The sequence below is a fragment of the Balaenoptera musculus genome, chromosome 7 (assembly GCF_009873245.2).
Source record: "Balaenoptera musculus isolate JJ_BM4_2016_0621 chromosome 7, mBalMus1.pri.v3, whole genome shotgun sequence".
NCBI lineage: Eukaryota > Metazoa > Chordata > Mammalia > Artiodactyla > Balaenopteridae > Balaenoptera > Balaenoptera musculus.
The window spans coordinates 5,624,066-5,640,110 of NC_045791.1; the positions used below are offsets into that span (position 1 = coordinate 5,624,066).

Sequence of the window (16,045 nt, forward strand, 5' to 3'; positions counted from 1 at the left end):
TAGAAAACTACATATCAATATTCCTTAATGAATGTAGATATAAAAATCCTTAACAAAATGTTAGCAAATTGAATCCAGCAATATCTAAGTAGAATTTTACACCTTGATCAAGTAGGATTTGTTACGGCTATGCAAGGTTAGTTCAGCATTTGAAAATCAGTGTAGTTCACTGTTTTGTAATTCACTGTTTTTAACAGGCTATATTAATTTCCTAGGGCTGCCATAACAAAGTACTACAAGGTGGATGGCCTAAAATAACAAATATATTCTCTCATAGTTCTGGAGGCCAGAAGTCCAAAATCAAGGTATATGCCGGATCATGCCCTCTCTGAAGGCTGTAGAAGAGAATCGTTCCTTGCCTCTTTTTACCTTCTGGTGGTTGCCAGAAACCCTAGTTATTCTTCAGCCTGCTACTGCATTACTCCGATTTCTGCCCCCATCTCCAGCAGAGCACTCCTCCCTGTGTTTCTTGACTCTTTGGATTTAGGGCCCACCCTAATTCAGTATGACTTCTTAACTTGATTACATCTGCAAAGACCCTCTTCCAAATAAGATCACGTTCACAAGTACCAAGGGTTAGAACTTAAACATCTTTTGGAGGGACAATTCAACCCACAACAGAAGCTAAAGAAAAATCACATGATCATATCAATTGATGCAGAAAATTTGACAAAATTCAAAACGTTTTCATGATAAAAACTCAAAAATAGAGAAGGAGGAAGACTTCCTCAACTTGATAAAAAGTCTACAAAAAAACTAGAGCTAACATTATACTTAATGGTAAAGACTGAACGCTTTCTACCTGAGATTAGCAAAAGGATAAGACTGTCTTGTCTCACCACTCTTACTTAGGATAGAACTGGAAGTTCTAGCCACATTGTAAAGTAAGAAAAAGAGATAGAAGGCTATACCGGTTAGAAGGGAATAAATAAAACTCTCTATTTGGAAATGACATCATTGTCTACATAGAAAATCTCAAGGATTCTACCAAAAACCCCTGAAACTAGTAAATAAGTTCAGCAAGGTCACAGGCTACAATATCAACATGAAAAAAATCAATTATAATTTTAGATACCTGGAATGTTGTGGAAACATATTAAAAGCATAATGCCATTTACAATTATTCCCCCCAAAGTGATATACTCAGGTACAAATCTAGCAAAACATGTACAGGACGTGTTTGCTGAGAACTGAAAAATGCTGATGAAAGAAATGAAAGAAGATCTAAATAAATGAAGAGACATACAGCATTCATGATTAGAAAAACTCAGAGATGTCAGTTCTCCCTAGATTGACCGATACATTTACTACAATTTCTACCAAAATCACAGAGGTTTTTGTAAACTTAGTAAAGCTTGTTCTAAACATTATGTGGAAAGGCACAGGGACTAGAATAGGTAAAATAATCTTGAAAAACAAGAGAAATCTTACAAATCTTCTTTAGCTTCAGTACTCAAAACAGCATGGTGTTTGCAGAAGGATAGACGTGTTGATGACGGAATGGAATAAAAAATGCAGAAATAGACTCACACAGATATGCTCAACTGATTTTTGACCAAAATGCAAAAGGAATTCAATGGAGGAAGGAGAGTCTCTTTAACAATGCTGGACATCCGTATGTTAGGTTGGCGGGGGGGGGGGCCTCAACCTAATCCTCACACTTCCTGCAAAAACTAACTCAAAACGGATAATAGATTTAAATGTAAAACTGTAAAACTTTTAGAAAAAAAACCTAGGAGAAGGTCTTCAAAACCTAGGGCATGGTGAACAATTCTTAGACATAACACCAAAAACACCATCTCTAAAAGAAAAACAATCAATAAATTGGACTTCATAAAACCTTTTTTTATCTGTGAAAGACCCTATTAGGAGGATGAAAAGACAAGCTATAGACTGGGAGGGAATATTAGCAAACTACATCTCTAATAAAGGACTCATGTCTAGGATATATATTAGGAACTCTCAGTACTTAACAGTAAATAAAAACAGTAATCCAGTTAGAAAATGGACAAAGGCATGAAGAGACATTTCACCAAAGAGGATACATGGATGGCAAGCACCTGAGAAGATGTCCAAGGGAATATAAATCCTAGTCCTTAAGTGTGGGCTATGTAGAGTCTTTGTTCCAAAGTGTGCAGTGTGGTGGAAGAGGGTGTCTCTCTCTCTTTACAGTGGAGACATGCGACAAACATCACCTCAGCCAGGTGATCAAAGTCAGTTTCAATAGTGATGAATCAGTGATGACAATGGTGCTTCTCTATGTCTCCTCTCAAAAATCTATAACCTCTGTCTAATCCTAACAAAAGCATCAGACAAATCTAACTAGAAGGTCATCCTACAAAATAGTCAACCAGTACTCCTGAAAACTGTCAAGGTCATCAGAAACAAGGGAAGTCTGAGAAGCCATCAAGCCAAAAGGAGCCTCCGGAGACATGACAAGTAAATGTGCTGTGGTATCTTGACTGGATTCTGGAACAGAAAGCAGTAAAACTTAATTTTTAAAAAGCGTTTATCCCTAGCCATTAGAGGAACTTAAATTGAGTTGCCTATCAAAATAACTGAAATTAGGGAATTCCCTGGCAGTCCAGTGGTTAGGGCTTGGTGCTTTCACTGCCGGGGACCAGGGTTCAATCCCTGGTCAGGGAACTAAGATCCCACAAGCCACGCAGCACAGCCAAAATAACTGAAATTAAAAATACTGATAATGCCAAATGGGGATGTAGAGGAACTAGATCTCTCATATGTTCCTTTGAGCATTTTGAATGTTATCCCACTACTTTCTAGCCTCCATTGTTTCTCTAGAGAAGTCAGCTACTGATTTTATTGGGGTTATCTTGTAAATGATGCATCATGTTTTGTCTTGCTCCTTTGAAGATTTTCTCAACTTTGACTTTCAACATTTTTATAACACTATAATATGTCTTTTTGTATCTTTGCATTTATCATACTTGGGGTTCCTTGAGCTTCCTGTATATATAGGTTATTGGTTTTCAGTAAATGTGAGAAGTCTTCAGCCATTTTTTCTTTGAATATTTCTCCTCCTTTCTCTCTTTTCTTTTTGGTACTCCCTTATACATGTTTTGGTGCTCTTAATGGTGTTTCATGTTTCTTTGAGGCCCTGTTCATTTTTCTTCATTTCTTTCTCACTTCAGTTCTTCAGTGCTGTTGGTCTGTCTTCAACTTTACTAATTCTCTTTTGTACCAATTCAGATCTACTGTTGAGCCCCTCTAGTAGATTTTTAACATTTTGTTTACTGTACTTCTTAACTCCAGAATTTCCATTTGGTTCTTTTCTTAAAAAATTATTTCTATCTCTCTACAGATATTCTCTATTTAATGTGACATGATCATCATACCTTCTTTTACTTCTTTACTCATGCTTTCTTTTCATTCTGTGAATTTATTCATAGCGGCTACTTTGAAATCTTCTTCTGATAAATCTGACATCTGGTCACTCTCTCAAGCAGTTTCTGGTGCCTGTTTCTTTTTCCCTGTGTATGGGTCATATTTTCCTGTTTCTTTGCATGCCTCATAATTTTTGTTAGAAACTGGACATTTTAGATACTATATTGTAGCAACTCTTGGTACTGATCTCCCCATCTCCTCCAAGACCCACTATAGTTATTTGCTATTTGCTTGTTTATCTGTTTAGTGACTGGCTGGATTCTTTTCGTGAAGTCTAATCACCTGCACCCCACCAACACCACCAAGTGTTAAGCCTCTGACGTTACTCCTTGGGGAGGCACAGCTTTGGGTGCCCAAGTCACCTGGGAAGACAGTGGCATTAGTAGGGTTCTCCCCCACTGTTTCCCTGACCACATCCAACTGATAAACCCCGCTACTTGCTTGCCACTTGATCTACTAGAACACAGTACTGGAATTTGACCTTAAACACAAATTCCTCTGCAAACTAATCCAGCTGTATTGTAGCTCCTTGCCAGAACGGCTTCTGAGGTCAGTGTTTGGTGTTTGTGCTTCCCCCAGGAGAGCTCCTGCCAGCTGTCTTACTCTTTGTTCTCTCCTGAAAACTGGTCAGCCCACAGTCTAGGCTGCGTCGTTCACTGGGTCTGCACGTTTCCTCTTACTCACCTTCACTACACTCTCCACTGCTTTTGGGAGCATTTGAACTTGCGCACTCTGTTGAAAATGGAGCCACCGCCTTTGGGAAGAGATTAGAAGCTTCCTGTGCTATGGCCTGTTTCTCCCTCCAGGCAGAAGCTCTGAGCCTAGGGCTCTGGAGGTGGGGGTGGGACAATGACAGCCTTTTCTCCGAGTAACGCCTTGCTCTAGGAGGTGAGCACTCAGTGTAGGCGAAGAGGAGTGAGTAGCCTGGGGTCTGTCCACTTGGTTTGCCTCTCCTAATGTGACGCCACCATTTAACAAGCCAGGAGAAGGGCTCCTGGGGCCCCAGTGTTCTCAGCACGCCTTGCCTAAGGTGCAGTCTCCATCCTACAAGTGGGGTTGAGCAAAAGAAGGGAGCCCCCATGTCAGTTAGACTCGCCTGGGACTTGGCCTCAGCAGCAGGGAGCAGGGAGCAGGATGAGAACTGTCTTGCCCCTCCTGGGAGGAGAGCCGTCTTCCTGGGAGCTGGAGGAGAGGGAGCTCCGTGTTGTGGGCTGCAGCCATCTGGAAGGGAGTCGCCGCCTCTGAGCTGGAGAGAGGAGAGAGGGAGCAGTCTTGGGTTAAGTACCACAGACTTCCTGTTCTTTGCACATTTTAGTAGATTTGCTTGAGTAGACGTTTCTGCATTGCTCTTTGCCCTTAGGACCTTTCCCAGAGGTTTAAAGCGTTACTTAAAATTTTTCCCCAGTTTCACTGGGGAAGCAGCTTAGAAGAACACTGTCATGTCACAAGTCAGTTGTCTCTTCTACATTGCTGAGCTACTCTGGAAAAAAAAAAGTTTAGCAGTTTTATAAAAACCAAACATACACTTACCATATGACCCAACAGTTGCACTCCTGGGCATTTATCCCAGAAAAATGAAAACCTGTGTTCACACAAAAATCTGTACACAGGTGTTCATAGCAACTTTTTGGTAAGAGCCAAAATCTGGAAACAACACAAATGACATTAAACGGTTAAACAAACTATAGTGCCATTGAATACTACTCAGGAATGGAAAGGAAAGAACTATTGATCATGTAATAGCTTAGATGGATCTCAAGGGCATTGTGCTTATGCTTAGTGGAAAAAGCTAATTTTAGGAGGACACATACCAAAAAGAAAAAAAAGAAGACATATCATGTGATTCTATCTATATAACAATCTCTAAGTGACAAAATTATAGAGATAGAGAACAAATTAGTGGATTTTGGGGTTAATCATGGGGCAGGGGTGGTGTGACCATAAAGGTGTGGCACAGGAGAGATCTCTGTGGTGATGCAATAGTTCTGAATCTCGATTGCGGTGGCAGTCACATAAATCTAAAATGATGTAATGGCATATACTCACTTTACATCAGTGGCAGTTTCCTGGGTGCGATACTGTACTACAGTTATTAAGATATAGACAGTGGTGAAGGAGAAATACCTGACCTCTCTTTACTATCTTTTTTTCCCCAGTAATAGCTTTATTGAACTATAATTCATGTAGCATACAATTCATCTATTAAAATGTACAATTCAGTGATTTTTAGTATGTTCACAGTTGCACGTCCATCACTACGGTTAGTTTTAAAACATTTTCATTACCCCAATAAGAGACTCGACAACCCTTAGCCATCATCCCCAATCCTGCCATCTTCACTCCTCCCTACCCCCAACCCTAGGCAACCTCTGATCTGCTTTCCATCTCTATAGATTTCCCAGTGCTGGACATTTCCTATGAACGGAATCATATATTATACAGTCTTCTGTGACAGGCTTATTCCACTTAGTGTAATGTTTTCAAGGTTCATCCATGTAGCATGTATCAGTACTTCATTCCATTTTCCTGCTGAATAATATTCTATTTTATGGATATATACCACATTTTATTTATCCATTCATCACTTGATGGGCATTTGGGTTGTTTCCACTTTTTGATTATTATGAATAATGGTGCTGTGATCATTTGTGTCTACATTGTTTTTATAAATTTATTTATTTTTGGCTGCGTGGGGTCTTCATTGCCACACGCAGGCTTTCTCTAGTTGCGGCGAGCGGGGGCTACTCTTCGTTGCGGTGCGCGGGCTTCTCACTGTGGTGGCTTCTCTTGTTGTGGAGCACGGGCTCTAGGCGTGCAGGCTCAGTAGTTGTGGCTCACTGGCTCTAGAGTGCAGGCTCAGTAGTTGTGGCTGACGGGCTTAGTTGCTCCGCAGCATGTGGGATCTTCCCGGACCAGGACTCGAACCCACGTCCCCTGCATTGGCAGGTGGATTCTTAACCACTGCAGCACCAGGGAAGCCCCATGTGTCTACATTTTTGCGGGAACATCTGTTTTCATTTCTCTTGGACATATACCTAGGAATAGAACTTCTGGGTTATTTGATAACTATAGTTAACATTCTAGCAACTCCCAGGCCGTTTTCCAAAGCAAATACATTTTTCCCACCGGCAGTGCATGATGATACTTCTGATTTCTCCATATCCTCACCAGCACTTACTCTTTTTTTTATTACAGCATCCTAATGGGTGGGAAGTGGTACTTCACTGTGGTTTTGATTTACATTTCCCTGATGCCTAATGATGTTGAATATCTTCATGTGATGTTGGCCATTTGTATATGCTTTTTTGGAAGAAATGTCTTTTTGGATCCTTTGCCCTTTTTAATTGGTTTGTCTTTTTATTATTGAGTGGTAAGAATTCTTCCTATGTTTTATATACAGGTCCCTTACCAGATATATCTCTAGACTATCTTTGCAACTTCTGTGAAACTAAAAAGTTTTTTTTAATGTTCATAATGAAATATACACGTCCATCTAAAACTGGTGAAATCTGAATAGGGTCAGTGGACTCTGTCAGTGTCACGGTTGTGATATTGACTGTAGTTTTGCAAGATCTTACCACTGAGGGAAAGTGGATAAAGAGTACACAGGATTCACAACATTGTAAAGCAATTATAATCCAATAAAGATGAAAAAAAAAAAAGTACACGGGATCTCCCTGTATTATTTCTTACAATTGTATGTGAACCTACAGTTCTCTCAAAAAGGTTAAAATTCTTTCATCCCATTCATGCTAATACTTGCCTAGTAGACAGGTTTTTTTTAATTGCTCTGAGAAGTAAAGCTCGTCAGTTTTAGGTTCACAACCATATCGAAAGAGATCTTCCATGTCCCCCCCACCGCCCCTCCCGAACATGCACAGCCTCCCCTACCGTCAACACCACCACAAAGTGGTGCATTTGTTGCATCTGCTGAACCTACACTGACATACAAGTATCACCCAAAGTTCATCATTTACGGTACGGTTTGGTCTTGGCATTGTACACTGTATCGGTTTTGACAAACATATAGGTAGGGTTTTTTTCAAGATTAATTTTTAAAATAATAAAATAAGTTTTTTAATTAAAAAATGTATTTTTAATTATCCATGTACTATGTAATTACATTTTAAGTCCTAGTTAAACAGTGATATTAAAACTTCACAGATACAGCTAAACTCACCTTTGACAGGTGCCCCTCAATCCTAGTTTTTTTCCCCAGTCCAAATGATACAATTCATATTTATTTTACTACAGTGCTGGTTACTGGACTTTTCTACCTACATTTAAATGTGACTCAAGTTGGATCCCTGTGATTTCTCCAAGATCTAGATGACACCACGGAGCTTCTAAGCTTCATGCCCGAACTCTCCACATGCTGGCCAGCATCACACATGAGCAAGGCTCCAACCCACTAAAGACCATTTCCTTCATTTAAGAGTTTAGAGTACTAACTTACTCTCTTTTGAACTCACTAGATTAGCAGAGTAAGTCTTTAAAGAATTCTTCTGGTGTGGACAAACAGAGCTTTTATTCATGTTGTGACTTGTATTTTCAATGACTTAAAGATATTTAAGTAAAATTCTTAATAAAGTAGCGGCTTGAACACAAATGACTTTAGCTCTATAAAAATTGAAATATACTTTTTTTTTCTTTTTTTTTATGGTTCCAGAGGAGAAGAAAGCTATGCTGCAGGAAATAGCTAATCAGAAAGGAGTATCGTGTCGTGCCCAAGGCTGGAAGGTTCACCTCTGTGCTGCCCAGTTGCTGCAGCTGGTAGGTGGCGCTCTAGCAGTTGTTACGTCCTGCTGAAAAGAAGGATGGATGGTGGAGACATCTGAGTTCATAGAACATTTTCTTTAGAGTGATTCCAAAGCGTTCCCAGTTAACGTGGGTCATGGTAGAATTTTTATGTGTGCTGTGTGATATTATAATTACTGTTATCTATTCTGTGGATGTAATTGTAATCTAAATATATCTTAGTTTTGGTCCCCATAAGTGAAATGTACTGAACAACTTAAGTTTGTGAGATGTACAATTAAGGTTCAGTATTACGTGTGGCCGTGACATCTGAAAAAGAGGGGGCACCAGATGACCTAACTGTGTAAGCTCCTCCTCCTCACTGCTCCTTATCGCGGGGACCAGGCACAGTTCCCACTTCTTCCTGAAGAGGGCTTCAGTTCTCTGCCAGCTGGCGATACTCACATAAGCCAGTGACCTCCTCCCGGGAGCACCAGGGGGGCACCACTCCCTCCTGATACTACAGTGCCTGCCTCCTACAGCCCCTACTCCTTCACTCCATTCCCTGCTTGTCATGGAGTGCAACCCCCACGTGGCCGTGCGTGGTGTGCGGTGTCCTCTTCCCCTGGGCTGTGAGTATACTGACTAGTAAACTGCTGTTGATCTCATCTGTCCCACGTGTTAGGTGTCCAGCCCTTTCCATAACCCTAGGCGGGAATCCTTCCTTCAACAAGGTAAAGAGGAAGTGATCAAAATAATAACCTCACAGAGTTTTTCCGTCTTTGGAGTAGCAGTGATCTGAAGAACATTGTCTTTTATGAGTATTGTTTTTAAAGTAGTGCCATGGCTAGTTTTTTTACGTAGCATAAAAGCATATTTCTCTGAAACTTAAATATTTATTTGTTTATTTATTTTATTTGGTTGCATTGGGTCTTAGTTGCGGCAGGCAGGCTCCTTAGCTGCAGCTCTCCAGCTCCTTAGTTGCAGCATGTGGGCTTCTTAGTTGTGGCATGCAAACTCTTAGTTGAGGCATGCATGTGGGACCTAGTTCCCTGACCAGGGATCGAACCCAGGCCCCCTGCATTGGGAGCTCGGAGTCTTATCCACTGCGCCACCAGGGAAGTCCCTCTGAAACTTATAGACTTGTTTTTCAGAGGAATTGTGAATTCCTGGCAGAATTTAAAAGTTCCCTTCCCTGAACTTCCCTGAAGTTCCCTGGCAGTCCGTCCAGTGGTTAAGACTCTGCACTTCCACTGCAGGGGGCACGGGGTTGATCCCTGGTCGAGGAGCTAAGATCCTACGTGCTGTGCGGTGCGGCCAAACAAACAAATAAATAAAGTTATCCTGGGGGCTTCCCTGGTGGCACAGTGGTTGGGAATCCACCTGCCAATGCAGGGGACACGGGTTCGAGCCCTGGTCCAGGAAGATCCCACATGCCGCGGAGCAGCTAAGCCCATGCGCCACAACTACTGAGCCTGCACTCTAGAGCCAGTGAGCCACAACTACTGAAGCCTGCGCACCTAGAGCCCGCACACCCAACAAAGAGTAGCCCCCGCTCGCTGCAACTAGAGAAAGCCCATGTGCAGCAACGAAGACCCAACGCAGCCAAAAATAAATAAATAAAATTAATAAATTAAAAAAAAAAAGTTATCCTGGAAGATGGACTCTGAATTATGGCAAATTGTAATGTAAATTGTTGTTGATCAGTTTTCTTTACTGCATCTGAGTCATTGGGAGAAATGATTTTATCACCCAAACAGATCTGATACCAGTTTACACAGGTGATTCAGGGTGGGTTGTTCGCCTGAGTTTGACAGAAGTATCTCTGAGGTCATGACGCCCTCCCTCTTGTTTGTTGCAGACAAATCTAGAACACGATGTTTATGAAAGACTCACCAACCTACAGGAAGGGATCATCCCAAAGAAAAAAGCAGCAACTGATGATGATTTACACCGAATAAATGAACTAATACAGGTTTGAAGGAGCCCTTTCCCTCTCCTTATTCTCCCTTTCCCTCTCTCGTCCACTAATGTCTTTAGTAAAAACCTATTACTTACTTCAGCCTGCATTATCAAGAAACACTAAAACATTTTTTCTGTGTGAAAGCCTCAAAATGGCTCAATCCAAAGGTGAGAAGTTCTTTAAAAGCCACATTGTCTCGAAAATTACTGACTGACGATGTCATGTCTTTTGTTTCAGGGGAATATGCAGAGGTGTAAACTTGTGATGGATCAAATCAGTGAGGCCAGAGACTCCATGCTTAAGGTTTTAGATCACAAAGATCGTGTCCTGAAGCTTCTAAATAAGAATGGGACTGTCAAGAAGGTGTCAAAATTGAAGCGAAAGGAAAAAGTCTAGACCCCGAATCAGGACTTTGGAAACAGAATTTATGAAGAATGGTGTTGGGGGTGGGGGAGGGCTTTGGTTATTTTCAAAGCAGAACATTGAAATTAAGAAAGCGTTCCTTAACTCAACGCTCGAAAGCAGAGGGGCCCATAGCATCCAGTGACACGGAAGGATCAGAGCTGATCTGACACAGTGGACTCCAGGCTTTCTTTCAGGCGTCTCCCTCTTACACTTACTGTGTCGTACATGATTCCTGATGCATCAGTGTCTCCCAGTTGGAATCAGTGACACAAGTGACTGGCTGGCGTTTTTCGGCCTTCCCAGTTGATAAACTGTATTTATCTGCTGGATTCCTGCAGGACCCGTACTGAGTCTGGACTGAAAGTACCCACTCAGACCATCTGTTCTCTCTCTACGCTGAAAACCGAACCTCTTCCCCTCACCCCAGTCGGTCCTTACTCTGACCTTCAGATGCCCACGCTGGCCTTCTAAAGCAGTGCCATGGCACCGAGAGACCTGCCACGTCTCACTTTAAAGGGTTTGAACTATCGATTCTTGTGATTTTTTTAAAGAACCATTTCAAAGTGAAATTGTTATATTGTCTGTCCTGCGTGTGTCAGAGCTGGGTTTTGTGGAGGTTCGGAGCAGGCAACACCGTAAGTTGCTCGAAGATCTTTGTTCTGAAGTACATCCTTGATTATCTGTACTTCTGTAGCTGGTGTGATGCTGTTAATTGTATGTACCACACATCTCCAAACGTTAATAAAGGACTCAAAGAGGTTTTTGTACAGAAGCAGTTTACATCTTTTTATAAAGTTAATCAGTGCTGTACTGCACATCGCTCGAGTGTTTACCCTACTGTAGTTTCTCTCACGTTGTTGAGTCTACTGTGTTAAAGTTTTGTTGTTCCACATAGAGTTCCACTTACCCTCATATCTTGAAGATGTCACAGATGGTGAAGCCTGTTGGCTTTTGGTTATCTTAAATACAAGACTACATTGTATCCCACTGCAGATAGAAATTGGTCATGTTATAGGACAATTAGGCTGCAGTAATAGGGGTAGAGCTTCCAGGAGAGTGGAGTTTCTTTACAAGGTTGCTTCCTGTGAACTAGCTCAAGTGGGAAGGTAGCCCAGCCTTGCTTTTTGCCTTGACCTGCACAGATCTGAGACAGGAGTCTATGCCGAGTGTGATCCAGTCTTTGGGACCAGAGACGGCCCTCCTGGGACGGCCTTCCTGGGATGGCCTTGGCTCTCCTGGGACAGCCTTCCTCAAACTGGAATGGTAAACTCTCATCTGTTGTAGGATTGGGGAAGAGAGAAGCAAAGCAGGCTTTCAGCCTTCCCCCGGTTAGGCCACATGGCCTGCATAGCATAAGCTAAAGAGGTCCTCGGAACAGTCAAGGGTGCTTCACTAGAGTGTTTCAACCTGAAGATATTACTGACTGTGTACTAGACAATGCCGGTTTAGTGTTGTGTGCAGTATAGTGCCTGTGCTAGCACAGGGCTCCTTGCCTCCATTTCTCATCTGTGCACATTGCCCAGGTATACGTGATGTGCTGGCTCTGAAGGACAGGACCCAGGTACTTTGGATCCTGCTTTGCAGACCTGTTCTCTCTAAAAGTATTGTTACCTCTGTTTAAACAAAACTTCGATAACCCTGGTCAAAGGAAGATTGTCAGTACAAGCTTTGCCGTCAGTGCAGGTTAGAATGGTGGTGTTTTCTGTTTTCCCTCGCCTTATGAGGACAATATGATCAGAAGATAGGAGAGGGTGGAGGGGGAGATGAATTATCTGTGTGTACAGCATTATTTAAAAACAAAGCACCTTAAAGTATATAGTCTGATAAGATCTTACATACATATATGCCCATGAAACCATCACCACAATCAAGAGAGTGAAGATATCAGTCCCAAAATTTTCCTTGTGCCTCTTTGTGATTTCCTGCCTCTCACCCCTCCCTGCCTCACCACCCCCCATCTCCAGGCAAAGATTAATCTGCTTTCTGTCACTCTAGATTGCATTTTCTGGGATTTCATTTGAACGAAATCACACAGTATGTTCTTTTTTGAGGGAGGGAGTCTGGCTTCTTTTACTCAGCATAATGGAAATTTATGCTGAGATTTGCTCATGTGGCTTATTTCAATAGTTCATTGCTTTTTATTGCTGAGTAGCAAGCGCTCCATTGTATGGATATGGATATTCCTTCCACAAGTTGTTTCTGCATTCACCTGTAGAAAGACATTCAGGTTGTTAGGTTTTGGTTATTACAGACACAGCTACTTTGTATGGACAAATGTCAGTACACACCTTAATTGGTGATTTTACGTTGGTTGTACTTTCCAGGGATTTATGACCAGGAGATAGTGCTGAGAAGTCCAGACACCCAGTGGCTCTTGGTCCAGAAAACTATCATTCACATACTTAAAGATGAGAAAGAATTAGAAATATATTTGAGGTAGGACGTCGATGTGGTTTCTGTTCTTTACAGTAGAAAATTAAATCTGGGGGAAAAAAAATTTTTTTTTTTAATATTTATTTATTTGGCTGAGTCATGTCTTAGTTGTGGCACGCGGGATGTTTTAGTTGCGGCATGCAAACTCTTAGTTGTGGTGTGTGGGATCTAGTTCCCTGACCAGGGATTGAACCCAGGCCCCCTGCATTGGGAGTGGGGAGTCTTAGCCACTGGACCACCAGGGAAGTCTCTGGGGAAAAAGTTTTAATCCATCTGCTTGGTCTAGAAAATCTTTCATATTATTTTCTTAAATATTTAGGTATTTCAAAAGATCATTAAATAGAAAATGCTCTAGAATATTTTCATTGAGTTTTATCATAGTAATAATATAGAATCACACAGTTTTAGAGTTTAGAAGTTATTTAGAGGTTATATAGTCCAGCCCAACCTGTGATGAAATGGACACCTTTGAAAGGATGTTAAGTTTTTGTACTTTTTTATAGTAAAATACAGCACAGGTAAAGAAAAGTACATGAAACAAATGTATAGCTTTATAAGTTCTTAAAAGAAGAACAACTTTGAAATGGTCCCCCAGAGTAAGAAATAGAACTTTGCTAGCCACAAAACGCTCTATCCCAATCACAGCGCTCTACCTCTCCCTAAAATAACCACTATCTTGACTTTTCCCTCCCAAATAATCAGTTTTATTGTGATGTAATTACAGAGAGTAAAATACCCAAATCTTAAATTTACAGTTTTGTGCATTTTGACACACATACACAACCATGGCTAACATCCAGATAAAGATACATGACATTACTGTAACCTCGGAAGGAGCTCCTTTGTAGTCAAGTACACCTGTGTCCTCCCACCCACACCCATTAGTTTTGTCTGTTCTTGAATTTCGTGTGAATGGAATCACACACTATGTACTTATTTGTGTCTGGCTCTTTTGCTCAACATAATGTGAGATTCTTCCATCTGTTAAATGTATCCTAAGTTGTTTCTTTTTACTGCTGTGTGACTGTGCCACAGTCTGTTTACCCATTTCCCCACTGAAGGGCATCTTGGTGCTTCCATCTCTTGACTATTACGAGTAAAGCTGCTGTGAACATTTGAATGCAGCTTCTGTGGAATCTCAGGTTTAAGTCAGTTGAGTAAAAACCTAGGAGTGTGATTGCTGAGTCATAAGGTAAAACTATGTTTAGTTTTGTAAGAAACTTCCAAACTATATTCCAAAGCAGCTGTACCATTTTACAGTCCCACCAGCAATGAGTGAGAGTTCCTGTTGCTTCACATCCTCGTCAACATTTAGTGTTGTCAGTGTTTAGATTTTAGCCATTCGAACAGGTGTGTAGTGGTTTCTCATTATTTTCATTTGCAGTTCCCTAACGATATGGTGTTGAGCATTTTTTCAAATGCTCATTTGCCGTCTTTATATCATTTTTGATGAAGTATTCAGATCTTTGCCCATATTTTAATTAGCTTGTTTGTTTTCTGATTGAGTTTTAAGAGTTCTTTATATATTTTTGATACCAGTCCTCTTTCAGATGTGTGTTTTGCAAATATTTTCTCCCTGTCTGTAGCTTATGTTGCCATTTACTTAATAAATGATACCTTTTGAAGAGCAGTTTTTAATTTTAATAAAGTACAACATCAGTTTTTTCTTTCATGAATTGTGCTTTTGGATAATAGCTAAAGACTCATCACCAAACCCAAGGTCACCTAGGTTTTCTCCTATGTTTTGTCATAGTGGTTTTATAGTTTTGTGTATTACATTTAGGCTATAATTATCAATTTTGAGATAATTATTTTGAAAGTTGTAAGGTCTGTGTAAAGTTTTTTGGGTTTTGGTTTTCAGGGTTTTTTTGAACATGGATGTCCAATTGTTCCATAATCATTTGTTGAAAAGACTCTTCTTAATTAAATTGCCTTTGCTCCTTTGCCAGAGATCAGTTGACTGTATTTGTGGAAGTCTATTTCTGGGCTCTGTATTCTGTCCCATTGATCTACTTGTCTATTCTTTTGCCAGTACCACTCTGTTTTGATTACTGTAGCTTTACAGTAAGTTTTGAAGTTGAGAGTATGAGTTCTCCAACTTTGTTCTTCAGTATTGTGTTGGCTATTCTAGGTCTTTTGTCTTTTCATATAAGTCTTACAATCTGTTAATATCTATAAAACAGCTTGCTGGAATTTTGACTAGGATTACATAAATCTAAGATCAAGTTGGGAAGGAATTGACATCTTAATAATGTTGAGTGTTCTAGTCTGTGAACATGGACTGTCTCCTCATTTATTTAGATCTTTGATTTCTTTCATCAGTCTTGTAGTTTTCCTCATGTAGAGCCTGTACATATTTCATTAGATTTATACCTAATTATTTCATTTTTGTGTGTGTGCTATTGTAAATGGTACTTTTTTTTTTTTTTGCCACACCGCATTGCTTGTGGCACGTTAGTTCCCCAACCCCAGGGATTGAACCTGGGCCCTCAGCAGTAAAAGCACGGAGTCCTAACCACTGGACTGCCAGGGAATTCCCTATTTCAAATTCTGATTGTTTTCTGGTGTTATGGGAAAGCAGTCCACATTTATATACTGTTAACCTTGTGTGCTGTGATGTTGTTGTATTCACAGAAGTTTTTTGTTGATTCTTCAGGACTTTCTATGTAAACAGTAATTCCATCTCTGTGAACAAATACAGTTTTATTTCTTCTTTCTCAATCTGTTTAGGTTTTATTTCCTTTTCCTATCTATTGCACTAGGTAGGCCTTCCAGTAAGGTGTTGAGTAGGAGTGGTAAGAGGGAATATCCTTGCCTTGTTCCCAGTCATAAGGGTAAAGTGTCCAGTTTCTCATCATTAAGTATGACATTAGCGGCAGGGTTTTTTTGTAGATGTTCTTTATCAAGTTGAAGTTCTCCCCTCTTCCTAGTTTGCTGAGAGTTTTCAGTCATAGAATGAATGGTGGATTTTGTCATATGCTCTTCTGCATCACTAATATGATCATATGAGTTTTCTTCTTTAGCATGTTGGTATGTTAGATTACATTAATTAATTTTTTACTATTGAACCAGCCAGTCAAACCAGCACACTTGAAATAAATC

The 16,045-nt window shown here is 40.6% G+C and overlaps 1 protein-coding gene across 9 annotated transcripts in view; it reads left to right on the forward strand.

Moving 5' to 3' along the window:
• The window catches only part of SAP130 (Sin3A associated protein 130), a 72,795-nt gene extending 61,519 nt beyond the window's left edge, over positions 1-11,276 (forward strand). For 7 of the 9 annotated variants that reach the window (XM_036857795.1, XM_036857793.1, XM_036857791.1 and 4 more), the window contains 3 exons: positions 8,075-8,178; positions 10,004-10,117; positions 10,343-11,276. In XM_036857795.1, the coding sequence (XP_036713690.1) occupies positions 8,075-8,178; positions 10,004-10,117; positions 10,343-10,501 (377 nt within the window). In that variant the 3' untranslated portion in view covers positions 10,502-11,276. Of the gene's footprint in view, positions 1-6,600; positions 7,119-7,659; positions 7,945-8,074; positions 8,179-10,003; positions 10,118-10,342 lie in introns of those variants that run through there. The other 2 variants (XM_036857799.1, XM_036857800.1) reach the window with 2 other exon arrangements.
• Positions 11,277-16,045: the final 4,769 nt, after the last annotated feature.